Source organism: Adelges cooleyi, unplaced genomic scaffold, assembly GCF_023614345.1.
Source record: "Adelges cooleyi isolate 19-005CV unplaced genomic scaffold, UGA_ACOO_1.1 ACOO_flye_CR_arks_rails_tigmint_CR_PRNA_30, whole genome shotgun sequence".
NCBI classification, from domain to species: domain Eukaryota; kingdom Metazoa; phylum Arthropoda; class Insecta; order Hemiptera; family Adelgidae; genus Adelges; species Adelges cooleyi.
The window spans coordinates 18660663-18681431 of record NW_026095971.1 but is presented as its reverse complement, the minus strand read 5'-3'; the positions used below and the strand labels follow the sequence as shown (position 1 = coordinate 18681431).

The 20769-nt window shown below is 30.9% G+C and overlaps 4 protein-coding genes across 5 annotated transcripts; 1 reads left to right on the top strand and 3 right to left on the bottom strand.

The window, feature by feature from the left end:
- Nucleotides 1-31: 31 nt before the first annotated feature.
- Nucleotides 32-1261, top strand: LOC126838539 (uncharacterized). Its single transcript, XM_050573042.1, has 3 exons — nt 32-193; nt 275-456; nt 1075-1261. Exons 1-3 carry the CDS (start codon nt 157-159, stop codon nt 1129-1131), a joined length of 276 nt encoding a protein of 91 aa, XP_050428999.1. The 5' UTR covers nt 32-156; the 3' UTR covers nt 1132-1261.
- Nucleotides 1262-2386: 1125 nt separating this feature from the next.
- Nucleotides 2387-3116, bottom strand: LOC126837877 (uncharacterized). The gene is made up of 3 exons (XM_050571833.1): nt 2932-3116; nt 2668-2870; nt 2387-2467 (listed from the first exon to the last, which is right to left on the bottom strand). Exons 1-3 carry the CDS (start codon nt 2993-2995, stop codon nt 2387-2389), a joined length of 348 nt encoding a protein of 115 aa, XP_050427790.1. The 5' UTR covers nt 2996-3116.
- A 3005-nt stretch (nt 3117-6121) lies between these two features.
- LOC126838537 (uncharacterized) lies at nt 6122-9009 on the bottom strand. The gene is made up of 8 exons (XM_050573039.1): nt 8851-9009; nt 7908-8097; nt 7776-7840; nt 7070-7211; nt 6943-7007; nt 6605-6737; nt 6429-6541; nt 6122-6308 (listed from the first exon to the last, which is right to left on the bottom strand). The coding sequence occupies exons 1-7, from the start codon at nt 8950-8952 to the stop codon at nt 6453-6455; spliced, it is 786 nt and encodes a 261-aa protein (XP_050428996.1). The 5' UTR covers nt 8953-9009; the 3' UTR covers nt 6122-6308; nt 6429-6452.
- Nucleotides 9010-17040: 8031 nt separating this feature from the next.
- On the bottom strand, nt 17041-20354 carry LOC126838534 (uncharacterized). 2 transcript variants are annotated; one of them, XM_050573034.1, is made up of 8 exons: nt 20153-20354; nt 18949-19198; nt 18816-18880; nt 18129-18267; nt 18001-18065; nt 17392-17587; nt 17191-17328; nt 17041-17131 (listed from the first exon to the last, which is right to left on the bottom strand). In XM_050573034.1, exons 1-7 carry the CDS (start codon nt 20300-20302, stop codon nt 17237-17239), a joined length of 957 nt encoding a protein of 318 aa, XP_050428991.1. In that variant the 5' UTR covers nt 20303-20354; the 3' UTR covers nt 17041-17131; nt 17191-17236. The 2 variants fall into 2 exon arrangements, with proteins under 2 accessions (XP_050428991.1, XP_050428992.1); XM_050573035.1 differs by having other exon boundaries at nt 17044-17131; nt 17203-17328.
- Nucleotides 20355-20769: the final 415 nt, after the last annotated feature.

Genomic DNA, 20769 nt, shown 5'->3' with positions numbered 1-20769 from the left:
GATGGCCACAATTTTTTTTTTGTTATCTTCAGAGGTCGCTTGTTAACAATTTTTTATTCATCAGTTTTTCGCCTAACCAAATTAAACTGCATCGCACACCATTGGGATAATTATTGCTTTATCGTTTTCGTACTCAAAAAAACCCAAAAATTCACCATGGCTCGAGTGTTGTCACAACTAAGAAAATTCAACAGTAAGTAATTGCTTACCGCGTATGTGACATTTTTAATAATCGTATAAAAAACTGATACACGGATGTGTGTTTGTTTTGCAGATGTGTGTAAAACGGCTGTGCGATCCAGTTCTGGTGAACACCATCCGTCTTACAGGCCTGTGACCATGGACGATATGCCGGTTCCTAAGGGTTCCTGGCAAGAACATTATAGCAAAGCCAACACAAAATATAACGCAGTTCTCGTTGCGGGCTTCTTCTCGATCGTTGGTGCAATTTACACCGTAAGCCATATACTTTACTGCGTAGTACGACTATGGGTTTGCTTAATGTGATCAATTTAATTGTTATCTCGTATCAATTATTATTTCTTCATAATATTATATGCATATTTGGCCAGGTTGTAGTTCCACGAACGCAGCGTTTCTTATCAGTGTGCAGTAGTTTGTACTTACACGGACGGCAGGTCACAGCGTGTTGGGCACTCGCTCCGCTAAACCAAAGATTATCCTAGGTTTGCAGGCTACAGTCTAGGAGGAGGTCATAGGTTAAAAGTTGGTCAAGGAATAAGAATTGATAAGAAACTCGTCTGATAAAGATTCGTCAAAAACTGCACCCTAGTAATTGTTAAATTAAAACTACTCCTTAGAAATTGTTGATACTACCATTGACTATAAATACTGAATAAAATAGACAACTTAAATACTGCAAAAACAAGTTTTATATGTAACAAAATAATTTTAATGGACGACTGACGTATATATATATATATATATATACATTGGGCGTCATACCTTCCTGAAAAGGTTTAATTGCAAAATATTTACAGATGGTCAATATTTACTAAGTTGGAAACAACTATGTAAATACTTTTACTAATTTGTTTTTTTTTTGTTTTACAGTTGAAAGAAAACGTTTTCTTCAATGCTTTCCCACCTCCATTACCTGAAGATGAATAGAAACCTACTTATAAGTACCAATTCAGATATTTTTTTTGCTTTGTAGTAACCGACATGATTATGAAGCCAGATGTAATGATTATGTTCTTGATTTCTTTGAAAATAAACGATAAATTAGAAATTGTAAAAATGATTTTTATTGGATACATGTTATGTGTAAAAAATAAGAAATTTCATAATAGATATTTTTTTTTTTTTTTTTTTTTTTTCCACATGCACCCATAGAACACTGGGGGGGGACGCGCCCTGTGAGGAATTACTTCCCCCAGTCTCCGATGCCATTTATTGGGTATACTAAACAATAAACACAATCATAAACTTAAAAACTAACACACCCACTTCGGGTGGTGGCCTAATAACAATATTCACATTAGGCCACAACGAAATTTAGTTACAAGTTTATTAGTCTATACAGGTTTATGTACAGTCGATGGAATGTTTCCGGACCAGTGACTCGCGCACACGCCACCCTTGCACGCCGGGGCTCTCAATTGGCCGGCCGCTGTCTAGCCCTCTCTGCTTCATAATAGATATTGGATTTTAAATAAATGGTGCATTTTTAAGATAAGAAGGTTCAATTTGTGATTATGATGTTTTATTAAGATAGGAACCTAATATCTATGTGTTCAATTAATAATTAAAATTAATTTTCTAGCTGTTATAATATAAAAAATTAGATATTTCATGTATTATTTTACTCATTGCGCTCGATAGTAAACAAATTAATAATATTTAGTATTACAATAAAACAAGTAATTTTAACCATATTAATATTAGTTTAATTGTATATTCAATTTTAAATTCTCCTTTTTAAATGGTATTACATTAGGTAACATACGTTACTTCACAACAGTTCAAAAAGTTTAATAATTAATAAGAATTTAGTTTTAAACCGGTATTAATTAAAAAAAAAAAATCAAAACAAGTATGTTGAGACCGCAGAAAAGTAAAAAAGTGTTTATATAATTACACTGTAAAAAAAAAATTGTTTACAAGTAATTTTTTATTGTAACAGAAGTTCACATCCGGTGAAAAAAATTCCTAGTTAAGTTCAATAGAAAAAATCAAGTTTAAGCTCTTAACAGTATTTTAACATATATTTATTGAATTTAGAAACCAAACTTATAAACTTTTGTTCAAGTATTTATACTTAATTACATATAGATAATGACCCAGAATCTAAAATGTTTAATTTGATCTTCGATTATATATATATATATATATAAAAAATAATAAACTAAATTACTTATTTTATTTAATCATCTTCTGATTCTTCACGGTTATTATCAAATGGATACGGTGGCACTGTACAGTTGGAAAATACATTCTTCTTTAGCTAAAACAATAAATAAAAATTTACAATTCTTGTATTTAATTTTCGACTAGTTAGATCTAGATTTAATAAGAGGAAACCTCACTGTTTAAATTGGTTAATAGCCAAAGCCTTTTACTTAGGGTAGGGGGTATGAATTTAAAATACTATTTCCTGAAAAATAGAATTTTGTTGCATTTACCATACGATTTTGAAACACTTACAACGTAAAGGGCTGCTGCCAAAGAAACGAACCCAAATGCCAAAACTTTGTTGTAGTAATTGTTTCGTTGGCAGTTATGTTCTTTCCAACTTCCACACGGAACCGGCATATCGTCCATTGTCTGAAACACGTATGGATATTGTTGACAACTAGTTTTGCCTTCAGTTTTACTCTCTGCTTGTTTGCTCTTCCCGCGAATCAATGCTGCAAATAAAGACGACATTTAGATAATTGCAATACGGGCTGGTTCATATACAACACATACTTTGATGTTGTACTGGTTTTAGATGTGAATTAAGTTTGAAAATGTTAGCGAAACGGAACGCCATGACCGATAAAACGGTTTTTTTTTCCGATGAAATTAAATTTAGGTAAGTACACAAGTCACGATATAAAAAATCAGAAAAATTCAGAAATAATGGTTAATAATGCATAAATAACCCTCACGATTAGGAGCTCAAAACCACAGACTGACCAAAGCGCTCGAAACAGTTAAAATTCCACGGAGTTTCCGTCCATCGATGATTTAAAATTTATTAAGTCCTTGGAATTTAACGTAATAAGTACGATATTTTTGACAAGGGCTTTCTTTTGGAAACTACTCTTTTGCCTTTTGAAACGTACAAAACACGATAAAAACGGAGAAATGCCAATGGAAATCAGACAGAACAATGATATAGTCCATCGATGGATATAGTGCCGATCCATCGGCTAATCACATTTTACAAACTTTACCTGTGACTTGTGTAATCTTTGTGTCTAACGTTTATGTCGTGTCTATAAAATTTAACTTGTGTATATAATACCAATTATATTTTTGTCTTGTGTTCGATTTGCCTTGTTAATATTAACTATCAAAAATCATGTCACTGAAAGCAGTGTCCTTTGTGTATGAGGAAATTATAGCTGGCATATACAAATGCCTATGCTGTACCACGAACGCCGAACCCGTAGCGAATCCGGCCAACGTCGAAGCCAGCGGGGACGTTGCCGGTGGCCCGGCCGTCAAGCCCGTCGACACGCGATTGGCCGAGGAACAGGTTTGCAAACCGAGCGTGGCTGACTTCGGCCAAACCACCATCGTGGACGCCACGTTTAAAGCCAGACTCGCAACGTTGAAGGACATCACTGAGAGTATGAGAAAAAGACCAGGTTTCCCTGACCAATCTTATGATAAAGGATTTTATTATTCGAGTTTTTAACATACCGTGTCGTATATTATATTTCACTGCTGTTATTTGTTTCATTAATCATATTACCTATTGTTATTATTTTGTAACAGTTTAAAATCTAAATTAAATATTCCGGTCTTTTAAAATAGGCACCAAGTTGGAGAATATAAAAATCTACTTTGGCTTTTTTTAAAACCATTAAAAGATTCTGACAACAGGTATTGCTAATGGTAAACCTAGATATTCACGAAATCAATCAAAACATTGTGTGATTGGCTGTACAACCAGCTCTAACCTTTAAAGGTTTTTAATTAACTGGCAGCTAACGTTAAATAGTAAAACGCTTTAAAAATTCACAGCCAGGTCGTGAATCATTTTTACCTATAATTTTGTTTTTAACACAGCTTTCAGCCAGCGTTGGGAATTATACGAATTTCAATCACAACCTTACAACCTATTTTCGCCATCAATGTGTCATTCAGCGTCAACGTCTACAACTACTGACAACACTCCAACACTCATTAACATAATAATATAATGCAACAATACTTTAGTAAGTTTTACTAATTGAAAACATAATTGTTTGAAACCAAAATTAACCGATTTCCACAACTTTCCATACAGACTTATCTTTTATAATCGTTTTCGATATTCAAGTTAAAAAATAGTAGTTTTTTCAGGTATTAGGCTAATGTAAAGATTGATTATAACTTTTTAAGTTATTAACATAATGTAAGATGATAAGATGATAACAGTATAAGTTGAACTCCTTCCAACCAAGTGAAGGAAAGGACTAATTTGTACGCATCATAGTATAATGGAAATATTATAAAGAATACATACAGTTTGATTCAGTGCTTGACTTGAGAAAAAAGTAGTAGAGGTACTCTAGATACTTTTAAAAAAGTAGCGTCCCTAGCATTTCAATATCCCTCACATTACCGTGGGGGGCTTCGCCCCCACACCCCCTTTAACGGTGCCCTAAGCAACATTAATAAAAAACCATTAAACAAAAAAGAATAATATAAAAATTATCTAAGTATAACTTGTCTTATTACAAACGGTTACAAACTTTGTTTTATATAATTTAATAATTTTTCATTTTTAAAAATCTTCAATCTTCATTTAAAAAATTTCACGGTACCATTGATGAAATGTAAATATAAAAATCTGTATTTTCTAAACGGTACAAGCTATAGAGCTACTAGACCTCTTAAAATGGCCACTGTACCCTCAAGTTAGAGTAGGTAACCGCTAGGATAATTTGGGGTGAACAAAATCTACACACAACCCTGGAACACTTAAGAGACTCGCCAAAAGATAACGTGTTTTGCGCGATGTCTCATGAGAAAGTGTATGGACCATTTTTTTTTTAATGAAGCCACTGTTACAGGCAACTCGTATCTTTAAATGTTGAAAGATTGGCCATGTGATTTTTTTTGTGGGGATACGTCAAGAGAAAAGTCTTTATGTCGCCATCGCTTGTGAACATTGAAGATTTAAAGGCACGCATAACTTTGGCTGTGCAGACAGTAACTACTGACATGCTTCACAGTGTGTGAGGAATTTGAATACCGACTTGTCATTGTTCGGGTTACTCAAGGCGGACACGTTGAACATTTATGATTTTTTTTATTTAAAAAAAAAACTTGAGGTTATAGCGGTCATTTTAAGAGGTCGCGCAGCTCTGTAGCTTGTACCGTTTAAAAAATACAGATATTTGAAACCGACTTATTCTTTTGTAATCACCCGGTATTAAATCAATGACAGTACTTTTCTAGACAGCGTATTTAAAGTTTAAACGGGCAAACGGAGCGATTAGTTCCATCAAACCGCGGTAACGTTTCGCAACGAGGCCAACAACATGACGATTGACGGGCACGAACGGGAAACGTTTTGCCGCCGCGTAGTCACTGATAAGTTATAATGAAATATTGATAGTAAAATAAAATATACGTATTAGATATGATATCAATACATTTTGTAAATATTATAACATTTTGTAAGATTTATATATTTAATACAAACATTGAAGTTGAGCAACTTTATAAATATAGGTAAGACTAAATAACAACCCGTCCCATGCGTTCCCCTTTAAAAAAGAAGTAGGGGTACGCTAGAATATCTAAAAAATTAGTTGAGGTACTCAGTCCCCCTACGTCCCCCCCCCCCCAAGTCAAGCACTGGTTTGATTATAACTTTTCAAGTTATTAACCTAATATAAGATGATAAGGTGAAGGTACTAATTTGTATACTCGCCAAAGTATAATGAAAAAAAATATATTTTATTACATATATTATATTTATTAAATCTTCAGCAGTTACACAAATTAATTAAATAACCTATTGATTATTGACAACCGTTTACATCTATTGAAATATATGTATTAAAAATTCATTAAATGTACTTAATATTCTTGTGCATAATGTATTTCTTAATATTATTATTTTGACAAACAATTTGTGATATCTGAAACAAATATACATTTTTAGAGTATGTTTTTTTATTGCAATAAACAAAAAATTACTAAAAACTTTATAAATTATGGGTGTTTAAAACTGTTGTAATTTTGAAAGAATAAATATATACTCTTGAGCCGAGAGAAGAGTTTAATTAAAAGACTGCAATATGTGGTTTACTGAACACCATATCATCATTACAAGCCATTATCATATATTCGTTTAAATCAATAACACCGTCGCCTGGAAAAAATGAAATGTTAATCAATAATAATTTCCACTACAATGTTGTTTTTAAGTATTTACGGTTATAATCTCGTTTCTTCATAATTAGATCGGCTTTATTTGGATCACCGACTGCTTTAACCAAGTCGTCATAGTTAATAACGCCATTCTTGTTAAAGTCCCCTTTACAAAACCCTTTGTAAATGTTTTCCACCTAGAAGTTTTAAGAAACACATTATACAATTTAAAAAATAAACTTTTTCTTTTATCTTTGAAAAACATGTTTAAATAATAAGTTCAGAGATTAGTGTTGCTAATTTTTCAACAGAAAAATTGGAATATCATCTTTTCCACCTGGTAGAATATGATCAATCATACTGATAAAGTATAAAAATAATATTAAAATTATAACTACTAACCTTTACCGAAGCAAACAACATTCTAACTATTTCCTCGTACTTCGTCGATTGCATTGGAAAACTTTCTGTAAACAGTTTGTGGATAATTTAAATACAAAATAAAATAGGTAACTAAATCTTTTACTACCGTTTTGAACATTAAGAAGATCGAGTACTTCTAAAACTTCTTTCTTGTTTGAGAATAATTTTTTAAATCCTTCCGTTATTTCCGATACGAAATATCCTCTCGTTATTTCATCTTCATCATTATATTCCACTGACATCTCTCTCTTAAATAAATATATAAGAAGAGTATATTATGTCAATTTAATAATGGTTATATAATTATGAATTAGAAATTTATTAATGCAAAATATAGTATAGGTACATGATGAATGGTGTACCATTAATTCATTAAGGATAACACATCAATTAGTAGTTTTTTCTTTTTGAGACAATTTAGTTTGGGTATGTTGTTTTAAAATATTAGACCACATTTAAATCTATCAATTGTTTAAACTTAAATGGTGACATACACTAAATTAACTTTTTAATTGGGAATAATTTGACGAGAATTTTGAAGTTAATAAAGTTTTAACACTATAAACTTCTTTATCCTCATGTTTCCTTTTCTAAGTTACTACATAAAAATAATACTTTAAAGTCAATTCAACGGTAATAATTTAAATTACAATGGCCAAACGAATACAAATACATCAACGGACAGAATGCCAAGCTGTTTTATTTGTGTTACATATTGTGGTCCACAATAATATAAATACAATTGGTTTTTCAAAAGAAAAAACTACAAAATTCAAAACATTGTATTGTATATATAATAAAACTGAATAAACCTGTGACAAAGCAAATATTATCGGTTTCATTTTGTCCAACTGTTCCAATCCTATTCTATAGCTTTCTGAAAATAATTTATGTCAATTATACAATGATTTTTTCGTATAACATTTTTTTATTTTTAATATTACGCTTTAAGTTAATTAAATGTATATATGTCTTTGCTTGGCGAACGGTGAGGACTCCGTTGAACTCTTTGAATACTAATTTCTGTAAATCCTCTGTGGAGATAGAACCTTCACTATCGGTAATGATGTCGTATTTGTTAAATAACTCTTGCCATTGCACGGTTCCGAAGTCAATCAGATTTGTACCTTTAATCTAGAATATTATGTGAAATTAATTTCATGCCAATTGTTTTTTCAAGAAAAGGAATAAGTCGAGTTGAAAAGTTTTAAAATAATTTGTAAAATGGAAAAACATTCATTATTTTTTTTGTACTTTTTGAGGCGCACATTGCTGAATTCCCAAATAGGTGAAATATAAAAAAAACATTAAAATAACCGAATTTAAAGCTCTTTTATTCAATATATGAATTTCATCAATAATACATCATTGATCATTATTGGTGTAGCCAAAAATAATAATTATTATAATGCCTTTTGAGCCTAGTAATAGGTAGTGAAGTCCCGTCAAGAAAAGTAAGTATAAATATTTCTACGATGCTAACTATTCCCTTTTATTGATGAAAAAAATAAAACTGTGTATACCTAGTTTAAAATTAGAGTTATGATAATTTAAAAAAATGTTATCTAAAAAATTATCAGTTATTCGAAATATTTATAAAAATAATTATTCAAGTAGAGTTATTAAAAAAAAACATGTTCCATTGTACAAATAACTTTTTAAGATACTATTTAAATAGTTTTAATAGTGTTTTTTCAAGTAACTATTTTTATTTTATTTAAAATTACTATATCTTAAGAATTTTCAATACTCTGCTTACAATATTATCTATACAATAATCTCTATAGAAAATATGTTAATGGCTAAAGTTAGTTAAAATAGGTTTTTATGTTATTTTGGCCATTTATAATATATGCTTTTAAATATTTCTGAATTTTAGATACATACCACCGTAGAAGTTTCATCAGCTATCTTTTCATCATCTGCGGTACTATTTTTCACTATAAAACACACAACACACAAAAGTAGTACAATATTTTTTGAAAACATTGTAATTCAAAATATATATGTGGCGTGTATAAGACCTGCTAAGAAATCAAAATGATCTTATTGTTATTTTGCGTTTCGTTTTATCGCTTTATATTTTTCATGTACTTCGAGTAAATACAAAAATTGAGAACAACAATCATAAATTAACTTTGAATACATATATGATAAATCAGTGTTTTTGCAACAAGATTTTTGTTTTTGACCTAGTTTGAGGTATGTACATTTGTGATAAATAAGCATAAATTATCTTACAACAGAAACCAGCTATTAGAAAAAGGCTCTAAGAAAACAGTTTTTTTTTTGTTTAGGTGACACATAAAATTGAAACTTGTGCTATAGGTCTGTTTTTTTATGTTCATACGTCAATGGAAAATATAACATTATTCATACAAAATGTATTGACATGCTTTGAACATACACCAAGTATAGTTTATGACTTGACCACACTGATGTTTTTGTACCTACTTTATCATTTACTATCGCTGCTAAAAGTAAATACAATTATAACTAATATTTACACAGATATGGCCGAGATGACGAAAACAACATACAGACCTATAGACCAAAATTAAATATTTAAAGAATATCTGCTGTGACCATATTACAATAACAAATTCTTCAGAAAACCATTTTTCGAACAGCTATAGCTTATGTATAATAAAACAAAATAATAAAAAACAACTGAATATTTTACTTTGAAACGTAAATACCTTTTAAACTAAGCGATAAGATATTATGAAAAAAAACAAAATTTGGTTTTATGATTCACACCTAGAATATAAAAAAGCCAATACGGCGGGGTCGGGGAATAGTGGCAACGAAGAGGACATAAGTCTTTAAGTATTGCTTTAACTTAAAGTGATTTTATCGCTTTCAAATAAACATTTCGATGCGAATCTGTGGATACTGCACCTCACTTGAATACTTTCTTACTGTCACATTGAGAAGGGGTTAAAACCATAGTGCCTTAAGTCACATTTTTGTAAAAATTTTAGTTAAGTAATGTTCAGCCATCCACATCAAGTATGCAAATTTCAGCCATCCAGGTTGAATACTACAATTTAATCAGTTCATCTAGAAAACTGAACAGACATACTCGTAAAATTTTAGGGAAAATCCATTCTATTGCTCGTTGAGGGCTTACACGAGGCATCTAATTTCAAAACCAGCTATAGACATTTCTAAGTTTGTTCTTAAACAACAAATAATTTCTTCTGATGGACGACTAAGATTTCCCCATAACAGTTTTAGTTATAATCTTTATTTGACGCTCCATAATAGTTTTTCATATCATGTAACACAGTGCGGCCACTTAAAAAAAAAACCTTTCCAAGATGTCGTTTAGCTGGATATGAACCTTAATGCCTCACACATAAGTAATTTTTCGTTTAACAACTTTTTAAAAAAAATTGGTAATTCCAAAAAACAAAAAAATGTATATATTCTCTTAATACGGGTTTTGCGGTGGGGTTACCTATTAGGTAGGGTTTTGAGGCCTTAGGACCACTCTAAGACGGATTTATCAAAATCAGAAGAAGAACTTTAGTAAGGAGATTGTCCACGATTGCATAACGGACAAAGCGACGGCTCTGAGTCTGATTCAGGCGGAGGATGAGGCCAACCTGCTGGAGAACAGGAAAGCGGCCATGTCTACAAGTCCAGCAATCTACTACAAAAAGGGGAATCCTTTTAAAATATATACCACTATGTCTAACGAATAATACTTTTTTTCTTTTTTTTTTTACTAAACAATTTTTTTTATTTACAATCTATATAAATGTATAATTAGCAAGTCTGATGACAGAGATACATTGACAATATTCAATAATGTGGGAATAAGAAGGCTCTCAGCAGTGCCACATGACCAGAATAATCAAATAAAACTTAAAAATGTAAAAAGATGACCGACGATTCCCAAAGGATTCGGGTTTGCCAATTTGAGTAGTACACAGTCAATATTTCATCTGCGTTCAGTGGCAAGTCGATTTTACAACACAAAAATACAATTTTTATTTTTACAAATTATTTTACTTTTTATTACTATTTACAACGAATAAGTCCATACACTGGTCAGCGTATCCGATTCGAAGGGCCACCGAAATCATGAGCTTAACATAGGTGTCATGCTGTACGTTATAATAATATTTCAGCAAACAGAAATCGGACAATAATTGTGTTATACCGGTGGGTTGTGCGTTTCTTCTATTCCATTCTTGACCGTGTGTGCACTGCTAACTGAATCAAGCTACTATATAAAATAGAAAATATGCATTAGCGAAATTGCCGTGTGAATGTAGCAAACAAAATATGAAATGCGATCAAAGGTTGATTTTGTTAACCTCGCCAGAATTTCTAATGTAATAAAAATAGCGGATTTACAGATTGCTCAAGAGTTTTATACTCGATGAAAACACAATAATTAACATTTAATTTGAAAAAAACCCATCTCAATTAACCGTGGATTTAAATAGGTCGCCAATCCAATGTTTGCAGAGTATTTGCAATGAGGGTCTCGATGAGACTTATAAAAACAATGGCCTCAGTCTTCTTAGGGATAATATATAAAATTCAAACATTGTTGTTTCTTGTTTTAAACAAAATTACATTTTTTTAATTAGCTTTATTTATAAATAATTACCTCATTTGACCGTATATTATTCGAATAATTTCGAGAAAACGCAGCCCACTGATGACATCCCAACGTGGCAGCAAAGCTTCATCAGATCAGATCACGGTCCCATGCGCAGCCCACAACCGGCGTACGCGCTACAAGCGCCGGTCGTCCGGCGGTGACGTACAGCTTGCGGCCAACAAGTACCGGACAGTCATAGATAGGGTAGAAAAATGGCGTCCCGCAGTGTAGCCACACTAATATTCATCAACTGTTCCTTTTGACTTGACGATCGACTCCGAGGTGATTGACAATAATGATGAATACAATAATGTAAACGGAAGTGGCCGGCCGAAGATAAAGAAATATCCGATTGTATTCGGAAATTACAGAGCCAAGATCCGGTGACAAGTGCCCGATAGGAGGGTACCGACGGGCGAGGCCGAATGAAAGCCCGATCCATCACCGGAAGTCCGGAGAACTCCGAAGGCTCCAATGTAGAATCACCGGTATCCGGAGTGAACACCCGACCACACGGTGAAGAATTCGTTCTTTTCGCGAGGGGGGGGAAGGAGAACCCCTCCGGTAAAGTCGGGGTATTACCCGGTAAATAAGGAGTTCTCCCGAAAAATCCCACCAAAGGTCGACCTTTTAAGGAGGTGAACTAGATGTGTTACCAGGCACACCCTTTGTATGAACGACCAAACATGAGAGGAAGACGTGCATCAAGATAGTAGTTAGTAGCAGACGCTACCGTCGGCCCAGACGTCACCTGCATCGATGGCTGCCGTCCAGCACCCAACGTTGGTCCAGACGTCGTCCGCACCGACCACGCCCGCCTGGCCACCACCGTCGGCCCAGAGGTCGCCTGCACCGATGGTTGCCCTCCAGCACCCACCGTTGGCGCATAATGAGACGACACTCGTTAACCCTCGGGAAGTCGGCCATCAATGGCTGTGGATCTACAGCGGCCAGGCGGACACAAGAAATACAACTACTTACCAGTTATCACTTACTATCAGAGCGACGGTTTCCAGCCAATCGGTTTGTCATTATCGTTCTAAGTCTAAGGATGCCAGTACTTCATCATTACCCACTGGCGATGTCTTCCAGTTCATCGGTTCCTCCTCGTCGTTGTTTATCGTAGGGTGCCTGTCAATGTATACTTCATCAGTACCCACTGGCGATGTCTTCCAGTTCATCGGTTCCTCCTCGTCGTTGTTTGTCGAAGGGTGCCAGTCATTGTATACTATCATGTATACCTCATCGTTGTATGTCCATGGCTGTGCTGGCATTATGGAGAGAAGAATAATATTATTATATTTATTGAAGTTCTGGCTAAAAAATGTATGGAAGAATTTTCAATATTCAATGTTCTTTTACAATAAAAGTTTTGACGTAAACGTTTTATAAAAAAAGAACTAAGAAAAAAGTTCCTAAATAAAAAGTGTAAGTAAGAACAATAACTTTTTCAAAATTAAAGTGCACAGTTATTTCGAAACCCTGTTTTTTCCATACAACACGTGTTTGTTATTTAAAAGATACTAATAAAATACATAAGCATTTTGACAAACTAATAATAACACTTTAAATGCCCCTGTCGCTTCATGTTCGGCATTTTTTTCGCGCCGTTGTCATGTTGTTAGAACGGACCGGCCACCATGGATTTTACTTGACACGGGTCTGTGAATGGAAAAGTATAATATAAAAATTGATTGAATAATATTATTCAAATGTCAAGTCAAAGTGTAATTTAATTGATTATTTTATAGTCCTAAATCTATCTTTAATTTAATATATGTGATTCGGTATAGCATACGAACAATCGCATACATTAGTCGACACTCGACTCAAGTCTAAAAACTTATAAAATATTTATATTTTATTACTACTGAATACATTTTTACCCTTAAAAGTACTTGATAACCTATAAAAGCCCAAGGTACATATTGTACACATTTTAGATTATGCAAAAGTTACCTGACTTTAATATTGTTCAGATAGCGTATATTGTTATTTTTTAATTGTATCATTGTGGGAGAACTTGGTTAAGGACAATAAATATGTCATCACATAAATTACAGATTGGTAATCATAATCATAACACATATGACATATCTTAACTCCATACATCCCACCCGGGTCGTAATTTCCCCAATGAAGATAAATTATAATATCACCATCAACATTAATACACTACATTGCTTAACAGACTATAAATGTATTTTTTTTTAGTTTTAAAAAAATTATTAATTAATAACCAATAACTATTATAGAAAAATGGAAAAAAATTATTTTTTTAGTCTTACAACTTTACAGGTTAAATTGCACTACATATTTTTAAATGTATAAATGTTCTCTTGAATCGAGAGAATCGTTATGAGGTATGAATAGTTCTGATTTTGTTAACAGCTTTTTTGCAAGAACGTGTCTAATTAATATGTTGAAAGATTATTGTTGCTAAGTTGTTAAAACAAAATTAGAATATTCCATCTCGTAATATGACCAATCATACTGCTAAAATTTTAATTTTATTAACTACAAACACGTAGTGAAACCGACAACATTTTTAAAATTTCCTCAAATATTAAATTATTTTTATTTTTTAACATTTTATTGGTAAAACAAACAATCTGTAATCATTATATTACAATAAGTCCGTAAGCGGAAATAATACAATGACTTGGATTCACATGAATAAAAGCAGCCGCCCAATGGCGGCACTCTTTAACTTGAGTGGTTTAAATTATTTAAGTGCTAAAATATTAAAGTATAATATGCTACGACAATGAAAAACTTGACGTCATATATACCTAAGTAAAATATTTTTCAAAATGTATTAATTAATCGATGATTACAGAGAATAAAATTTGAAAAATATATATTTTTTTTTTTAAATAAGAAAGTATCTAAATAATCTGTTAAAGATTATTGTTGCCAAGTTGTAAAGACAAAATTAGAATATTCTATCTCGTAATATGACCAATCATACTATTACAATTTTAATTATATCAAAATTACAATAACTAATAACTAGTATTGAAGCCGACAACATTTTTAAAATGTCCTCGAATTTCGGCCATTCAATTGGCCTTTTTTCTGTAATCAGTTTGTGGATAATTTAAAAACAAAATTCAGCAGGTAGTTAAGTTTTTTACTACCGATTGGACCAGTAAAATCGAGTACTTTCTTTCTGGCTTGAAAATATATCTTTATACTTCTTCGTTATTGACTCTACAAAATTGTCCTTTAGCATGGCTTCATGTTGGTTTTTATTTTCCTCTAAAAAAAATTTACAAAAAGCGCATATTATGGCAATTTTATAATGATTTTTTTTTGGTAAGGCTTATCGAGTATTGCTTGTACAAAGTGAATTACAATTAAAAATCTAATTTTTTTTTTTAATTTATTATAGTTCATTGCGCCACCCCCTGCGATATTATCGAATTTATTAAAGAAACCAAAATACGATAAAGTTGGCTTTGAAATGGTCAAAAACGAGAAAAAATACGAACTAATAGATAAAAAAAAATAGACAAACCAGGCGGGGAGGATAAATTTATATCCGAAAATGGCAGTAGCAGTCGTGGCGGTGAGCCCCACAAAAAAAATATATATATCACATACAATTTTTTTTTAACTGGATTATATCGCATCGATAAAAATCGCTCTAAAACATAATGAAATGTGTCATTCTTGATTGCTCGAGTGCGAGTGTAAATCTCATTAAACAATATGATAAGTTTGTAAATATGTTAATTTGTTTTTATTCAGTATGTGTATATACAGAAATGTCATTCAGAGAGATGTTCTCTGTTAGCATAAAATCTAGGTGATAGAATGCCAATCATATTTTACAGGCATATAACATAATTTTACCGATACTATATGTATAAACTATAATATTTTTGTTGATAACATATGTAAAATTACGATAAATCAAATAGAATGTATAATATTTACTTTTGGTATTATGTTTATTAAGAATAGAAATAGAGTACTATTACCATCCCATTTCTGATGGGACATCCTCAGCACCTACACCGTGTCGGGCCAGACAGGGTGGAACTATGAAACAAATGAACTCAGTGTACCACCCACTCGTCCGGCATAATATTTTTGTAGGCCAATACTGATTATTTAATTTGCACATTAGAAATAGCATATATATTTGTTTAATTTAATTCGTTCATATATTTATTGTTTTTTTCGTTAATTACTTTTGTTATGTGTCATGTATTTTAATTTTGTTTACTACATAGTGAAATTCTAGAAACAATTTTTTTGTTTTTCATTTCATACTTACTTTGATTCATTTTTTTTTTTGTTTCATGTTTATACATTTTTATGGTAATTAATTGCCGAAATATTGTTATATATTCGTTTTTAATATTTATAAATTAACTGTTGTTGTATTGTGATCTTTAAAAATAATATTGTAGTAAATGTATAATTTTGTTGTTATTGTAACATTCATATTTTTCTTATCCTAAGTATACGCATGTATATACGGTGTCTGTCTGCTATTAGAGCAGTATGTGTGAACATTGGAGAACATAGAATCAAGAGTAAATTAAATAATAACGATATGTTTTGGCAGGAGAACAGAAACGTACCGTGATTAGAGAGCATTTAGTAAATATCGAGTAGAAAAAGTTTTTCAGCCGAGTCTGCAACCACAAAAGAGCATTTTCATGTCTCGTTGAAGTACCGAATAAATATAGATGAGTTGTGGAATTATAATTAAAAAAAAAAATTACATGGAGCTTCCAGTTACAGCATAAGCCAAGGAGATTAAAAAATTATGTACAATCATGTTTCTGGCTAAAATTGTAGCACTTTTTTTCGGTTATGCACCGGCTAATTCTCACCCCCAACCCCATTTCCATTCCCACCCCCAACCTCATCATCAACCCTATTTCTTTTTTGGTAACGCTTTTATGGTAACGCTTTTTTCGGGTATTTGCCAGGGTTATGTGTCAGAGCTAAGATATGAAAATGTCAAAATGTAATTGTTATTCGAATCGGTTACATAAGAAAACATCAAAGTAGATGTTCTGAGTAAAAGAAAATGCCGCACAAAAATGTGTCCTTTAGAGAAAAACGATAACTGAAACTTTTTATTGAGAGTACACATTGGATGTACAAAGCAACTTAAAAAGACAAAGACAAAAACTTACAGAAAAAAATCTCTAATGCCGGGTATCAAAAACATAATTGGTTGGAACCAACATTAACCGACAATCATAACTTTCCATACAGACTTTCTCTTATATAATTGCTTTGCATACTCAAGTTAAAAAATAGTTTTCTCAGGTAACTTATAAAGTCATTTATTAATTAAATATTAAGTTTGATTATAACTTTTCAAGTTATTAACCTAATATAAGATGATAAGGTGAAGGTACTAATTTGTATACTCGCCAAAGTATAATGAAAAAAAATATATTTTATTACATATATTATATTTATTAAATCTTCAGCAGTTACACAAATTAATTAAATAACCTATTGATTATTGAAAACCATTTATCCCTATTGAAATGTATTAAAAACAAATTGTAGTACCTGAAACAAATTTATATTTTTAAAATAAGTTTTTGGGCTTCCAATAAATAAAAACTTACTAAGAACCTTACAAATTATGGGTATTACAAACTATTATATTTTTGATTAAATAGATATTCTCTTGAGTTGAGAATAAAGTGGTTTAATATCTTTAATAGCCATTATCATATATTCATTAAAATCAATAAAACCGTCATCTGGAAAAATTGTAATGTTAATTAATAATAATTTCCACCAAAAATTATGTTTTAAGTATTTGCCGTTTAAATCAAGCTTCTTGAACGTTTTAGTGAATAATTTCTCAGCGGCTGCTTTCTCAGTAGCTGATTGCTCAGTGGCTGATCCCTTAGTAGCCGATTCTGTATATTCATTCATCCATGCTTTAAGTTCATCAGCGTCAAAAACGCCATTATGGTCCTCGTCCATTAAACAAAAGCTACCGTGTATACGTAGCATCTAGAAGTTTTAAGAAACACATTAAAATATATGTTATAAACAAAATGCGTATCCATTAATTGAAAAAATTTAATTTGAATGCGAATCTACTATATATACTATTATTATACTACACATACTTAAATATTAAAACAATAAATAAAATATTAAAAACACAATTTACTACGAGAACTAAAACTTGTTGTCAAATATTTCCAAAAAGTTATTAATTAATTAACCGATAATTACAGAGAATGTAATTTGAAAAATAACATTTTTTTTTATCTTAGAAGAACATGTTTGAATAATATGATAAAAGATTATTGTTGATAATTTTTTAAGGACACAACTTGAACATTATCTTTCCACCTGTTACATTGGTAAGCCAATCATAATGATAGAATAAAAATTATATTAAAATTATAACTACTAACACGTTTTGAAGCCGTCAACATCTGTAATATTTCCTCGTACATAGCCCTTTCAATTGGACTGTTTTCTGTGAACAGTTTTTGGATAATTTTAAAACAAAAATTCAATAAGTGGTTAAGATTTTTACTACCGTTTTGGTCAAAAAGTTTCAGTACTTCCAAAACTTCCTCTTTGTCATTGAACAGATTTTTAAACTTTTCCATTATTTCATTAATGAATGTTTCACTCGAAATACTGTCAACTTGTTCGTCCTTCTCAATATTTTCTCTCTAAAACCATTCAAGAAGCGCATAATATGTTAATTTACTTTTTTAGTTGAGACATAGTCTATAGATGCAATACATGATATTACAGGATGATTCATTAAGGATACACATGCATTTTGTAGTTTTTAACAAAACAGATATCACTCAAATTTGTATTTTTCCAAGTAATCTTTAAATTTTTCAAATTTAAATAGTGACTATATATTATTCAATATTTATACTTGGGAACAATTTATTGAGAACTTAGTCTAGTCGATAACTTGTTTTAGATAGTTACTTTTGAAGTTACCAATGATCTAATACTTTAAACTTATTTATCTTCATATTTCTATTAAATTATAACATAAAAAAAAAATGTCATCGACATAAACTGTACATTTCAATTATACACGTTTAATATATAAAAAAACGACAAATCACCTCTAAATTGTAAAGCTTGGGTATTTCATAAAATTACACAGTAATATAAATAACATTTTTTTTCAAAAGAAACAACTACAAAATTTTAATAATTGATCACCCTGCATAGTAAATAATAAAACTGAACAAACCTGTGACAATACAAATATCATCGGTTTCAGGTTTTCCAATTGTTTCAATCCAATTTCACATTTTTCTGAAAATAATTATGGCATTTGTAGAATGATTTTCTTATAGAACAATGTTATTTTTTTTTTAATTTACTCGGTTTATTCGTATTAATGGCATGTGCATAACATCTTGCTTCCCTAATGGTAAGGAATCCGCGGAAGTTTTCGAATACTAGTTTCTGAAATTCCTCTAGTGAGAGAGAACCAATGTTATTAGTATCGTACGTCTCAAATATATTTTGCCATTGATCAGTTGTCAATTCAACCAGTTTCTTTTGGGCATCTGAACAAACCTTAACACCTTCGAACTTGTTAGATTTCACTGGCCGTTCATCGATTACACCCTTGCATGTTACATGAAATTAATTATTTAAAAATCAGTTACTTAAGAAAATAGTAAATATACGTTAAAAACGTATTACGATGTTAAAAAAAATCTAAGAAATGCAAAATCTCTGCTGAACTTCCTATACAGATGAAGTATGGAAAACAACAGAGAACTGAAATTAAAAACTTGTTCTATAAGATTATAAGGGCATGGGATAAATAATGTTATTAAATTTGTATAAATTTAACCGAAAGTACATAATTATTGGTTTAGCCAATTATTATTTATGATAATGCCTTTTATGGGGACGTCATAAAAAAATCGTTAAAACGTGTTTAGAGAAAAGTGTTTAGCCTGTAGGTCAAAGCGAAATGGTCATAGAAATCAAATTTTGATATTATTAAGTATAGAAAACCTTTAACTAGGATCTCATGACGGTTTTTAGAAAACTTAAAGTTTACCTAAGCACAAGAATTTCAAAAATGTCAGAATAAAAATAATAATTTTGAATGTTGGTTTAAAAAAACTGATGAGAGAACCTATATAAAGTTCTCTTACTTAAAATATATAAAAATAAGTGTCATGATTAATATTTAGTCAATAATAGACAATTTTTACGGCTCGGTTAGATTTTTTTTTTTTTTTAATCGATGATAAAGGTGCTGTGAAAATTTGAAAAATAAATCAACCACCAAAAATTAGTCCTTAAAACACATCACAGTTTAGCCTTTAAATTTCGATTTTTTTAAAAATTGCCTATACTTTACTCTTAAAAAATGGGTGGAGTAGCGTCATCTTAAGCCTAGTAATAGTAAAGTTTATTATTATATATATTATTATCCATACAATATAGTCTTAAAAATCCCCATCGCAAAATGTTACTGTCTATATTTTATTGCAATAGCTTTTTAAGTTACTTTGGCCATATATTATATAAGCTTTTAAATATTTCAGAACTTTAGATACATACCACCGTAGAAGCTTCCTCCGCTATATGGTTTATCTTTTTTTCACGAAAAAAAGGTAAGGAAAACCATTTTTTTTTTTCTTTATCTGTGGCACTACTTTTCACTATAAAACACACGACGCACAAAAGAAGTATAATATTTTTTGAAAACATTGTAATGCAAAATATGTACTTGGTGGGTATGAGACCTACTAAGAAATGTATATTAACAATAGGACATTTTGCGTTTCGTTTTATCGCTCTATATTTTGTACGTATTTCGAGTAAATACCATAATTGTGAACAACAATCATAAATTAACTTTGAATACATATTCTAAAACAGTGTTTTCGCACTAAGCTTTTTGTTTTCGGCGTAGTTTAAGTTATGTACATTCGTGAAAAACAAGCATAAATTATCTTACAACATATTTGTTTAAGTGATACACACACAATTGAAACTTATGATTTTTGACTCTTTTTTTATTTTTTGACCTAGTTTGAAGTATATACAACAGTTTTGAAAAACAATCATAAATTATCTTACAACAGAAAACAGCTACAATTGTTAAAGAATTGATATTTATTTAAAAAACAAGTACATAAATGGTAAAAACAAGTTATATGAATAACATAATATTG